This window comes from Hyla sarda, chromosome 6 (genome assembly GCF_029499605.1).
Source record: "Hyla sarda isolate aHylSar1 chromosome 6, aHylSar1.hap1, whole genome shotgun sequence".
Classification (NCBI taxonomy): domain Eukaryota; kingdom Metazoa; phylum Chordata; class Amphibia; order Anura; family Hylidae; genus Hyla; species Hyla sarda.
The window spans coordinates 75,400,651-75,404,069 of NC_079194.1; the positions used below are offsets into that span (position 1 = coordinate 75,400,651).

The 3,419-nt window shown below is 45.8% G+C and overlaps 1 protein-coding gene across 6 annotated transcripts in view; it reads left to right on the forward strand.

Moving 5' to 3' along the window:
* Positions 1 to 1,297: 1,297 nt before the first annotated feature.
* IQSEC1 (IQ motif and Sec7 domain ArfGEF 1) overlaps positions 1,298 to 3,419 on the forward strand; it is an 830,222-nt gene continuing 828,100 nt past the window's right edge. For 3 of the 6 annotated variants that reach the window (XM_056524198.1, XM_056524200.1, XM_056524203.1), the window contains exon 1: positions 1,301 to 1,975. In XM_056524198.1, coding sequence (XP_056380173.1) covers positions 1,725 to 1,975 — 251 coding nt within the window. In that variant the 5' untranslated portion in view covers positions 1,301 to 1,724. Of the gene's footprint in view, positions 1,976 to 3,419 lie in introns of all 6 variants that reach the window. The other 3 variants (XM_056524209.1, XM_056524210.1, XM_056524199.1) reach the window with 3 other exon arrangements.

Genomic DNA, 3,419 nt, shown 5'->3' on the forward strand with positions numbered 1-3,419 from the left:
AAAAAGTTTTAGATTTTTTTTAAGCGGTACAAAAATATAAAAGTATCTAGCCATGGGTATCATTTTAATCGTATTCACCCACAGAATAAAGAACACATCATTTTTACCACAAAATGTACAGTGTGAAAACGAAACCCTCCAAAATGTGCAAAATTGTGGGTTTCATTTAACCCCTTAAGGACTGAGGGGTTTTCGGTTTTTGCACTTTGGTTTTTTCCTCCATACCTTTTAAAAATCATAACCCTTTCAATTTTGCACCTAAAAATCCATATGATGGCCTAATTTTTGCGCCACCAATTCTACTTTGCAGTGACATCAGTCATTTTACCCAAAAATCAACAGCGAAACGGAAAAAAAAATCTGTGCGACGAAATTGAAGAAAAAACGCCATTTTGTAACTTTTGGGGCTTCCTTTTCTACGTAGTACATTTTTCTGTAAAAATGACACCTTATCTTTATTCTGTAGGTCCATACGATTAAAATGATACCCTACTTATATAGGTTTGATTTTGTCGTAACTCTGGAAAAAATCATAACTACATGCATGGAAATTTATACGTTTCAAATTGTCATCTTCTGACCCCTATAACTTTTTTATTTTTCTGCATATGGGGCGGTATGAGGGCTCATTTTTTGTGCCATGATCTGCCGTTTTTAGCGGTACAATTTTTGTATTGATCGGATTTTTTGATCGCTTTTTATTCATTTTTTCATGATATAAAAAGCGACCAAAAATACGTTATTTTGGACTTTGGAATTTTTTTGCTCGTACGCCATTGATTGTGCGGTTTAATGAATTATTTTTATAGTTCGGACATTTACACATGCGGTTATACCACATATGTTTATTTTTATTGACACAGTTTTTTTTATGGGAAAAGGGGGGTGATTTGAACTTTTATTAGGGAAGGGGTTAAATGACCTTTGTTAACTTTTTTTTTTGCAGTGTTATAGGTCCCATATATTGAAGAGGTATTCAGTGATTTGTATGAAGTGTAAACCCCTCAGGACACTTGCAAATTACAGGCAAAGACTTAACTTGCACTAAACATCGGTGAGATGCTCTAAAAAGCTCTGTAAAACAAAACAAAAATAATAAAAAAAAGATAAAAAAAAACGCTTAAAACGTGAGGCTTTTTTTTTTTTTTTTTAAGGAGGGTATCTTGGGGCTTGAAGATACAAAAAGCTTTCTCTGAGGTAAATAATATCCTGTCATTTCTACATACTCCGCGTAGTCCCCGTCCCCCATCTTCCCGCTGCCCGTCTGCCCTCATACCCTGCCCCGTGCCCCTCCGCTGGTTCCCCCGCCAGTGGCTGGAGCGGACCGGTGCAGCCTCACATCCCTCCCGCCTTCCTCCTCTCCCAGCCCCCAGCTAATGAGCCCAGCCCTTAGCTCCATCATCCCGGAGACGGTATCCCAGCGACTCCCAGTCACCAGCAGCGTCTCCCATTCATCACCAGCGTCTCCCAGTCACCACCAGTAGCCGCTGCCATTCACAGGACCCCGGCGCCCACAGTGAGGAGCACAAGTGCGGCCACCTGCAGACCTGTCACCGGCTGCGGTCACTTCTCCCGGCAATGGCGGAGATACGGAGCTTGTACCGGGGAGCCGTGTGACTATGGGACCCGAGGAGGCTGTATAGACAGCGGCAGTGCCCGTGTGCCCCCCGCCCGCTTCACATAGACATGTGGCCATAGGGGAGCAGGGGCTGCGGTCCTACAACATGGAGCCCCCCGCGGAAAGTCCGTGCCGGGCAGCGGAATACCTGAAGGAGCTCAACAAGATCATCGAGACCCAGCAGGAGCTTCTGGAGCGGCAGAAGAAGAGGATAGACGAGCTGGAGGAGCAGGTCAGCTCCCTGTACAAGGAGAAGAGCAGCCTGTACGAGGAGCACCAGCTGCACCTCAACACCTGCAGGCTACACCAGGGGCCCCCGGGGCCCTCCTGCCTCAGCTCCATCCAGGAGAACGACAGGTAAGGACCACCGCCCAACATATCTGTACTACACAGAGCAGGAGATAAAGGGTGCTGTGATACCTGCAATCCTCATAGAGGAAGATAGGGGGTGCTGTGATACCTGCAATCCTCATAGAGGAAGATAGGGGTGCTGTGATACCTGTAATCTGTATAGAGGAAGATAGGGGGTGCTGTGATACCTGCAATCCTCATAGAGGAAGATAGGGGTGCTGTGATACCTGTAATCCTCATAGAGGAAGATAGGGGGTGCTGTGATACCTGTAATCCTCATAGAGAAAGATAGGGGGTGCTGTGATACCTGTAATCCTCATAGAGTAAGATAGGGGGTGCTGTGATACCTGTAATCCTCATAGAGGAAGATAGGGGGTGCTGTGATACCTGTAATCCTCATAGAGGAAGATAGGGGGTGCTGTGATACCTGTAATCTGTATAGAGGAAGATAGGGGGTGCTGTGATACCTGTACTACACATAGATAAAGGGTGCTGTGATACCTGTAATCCTCATAGAGGAAGATAGGGGTGCTGTGATACCTGTAATCCTCATAGAGTAAGATAGGGGGTGCTGTGATACCTGCAATCCTCATAGAGGAAGATAGGGGGTGCTGTGATACCTGTAATCCTCATAGAGGAAGATAGGGGGTGCTGTGATACCTGTAATCCTCATAGAGGAAGATAGGGGGTGCTGTGATACCTGTAATCTGTATAGAGGAAGATAGGGGGTGCTGTGATACCTGTAATCCTCATAGAGGAAGATAGGGGGTGCTGTGATACCTGCAATCCTCATAGAGGAAGATAGGGGGTGCTGTGATACCTGTAATCCTCATAGAGGAAGATAGGGGGTGCTGTGATACCTGTAATCCTCATAGAGAAAGATAGGGGGTGCTGTGATACCTGTAATCCTCATAGAGTAAGATAGGGGGTGCTGTGATACCTGTAATCTGTATAGAGGAAGATAGGGGGTGCTGTGATACCTGTAATCTGTATAGAGGAAGATAGGGGGTGCTGTGATACCTGTAATCCGTATAGAGGAAGATAGGGGGTGCTGTGATACCTGTCATCCGCATAGAGGAAGATAGGGGGTGCTGTGATACCTGTTATCCTCATAGAGGAAGATAGGGGGTGCTGTGATACCTGTCATCCTCATAGAAGAAGATAGGGGGTGCTGTGATAACTGTAATCCCCATAGAGGAAGATAGGGGGTGCTGTGATACCTGTAATCCTCATAGAGGAAGATAGGGGGTGCTGTGATACCTGTAATCCTCATAGAGGAAGATAGGGGGTGCTGTGATACCTGTAATCCTCATAGAGAAAGATAGGGGGTGCTGTGATACCTGTAATCCTCATAGAGTAATATAGGGGGTGCTGTGATACCTGTAATCCTCATAGAGAAAGATAGGGGGTGCTGTGATACCTGTAATCCTCATAGAGAAAGATAGGGGGT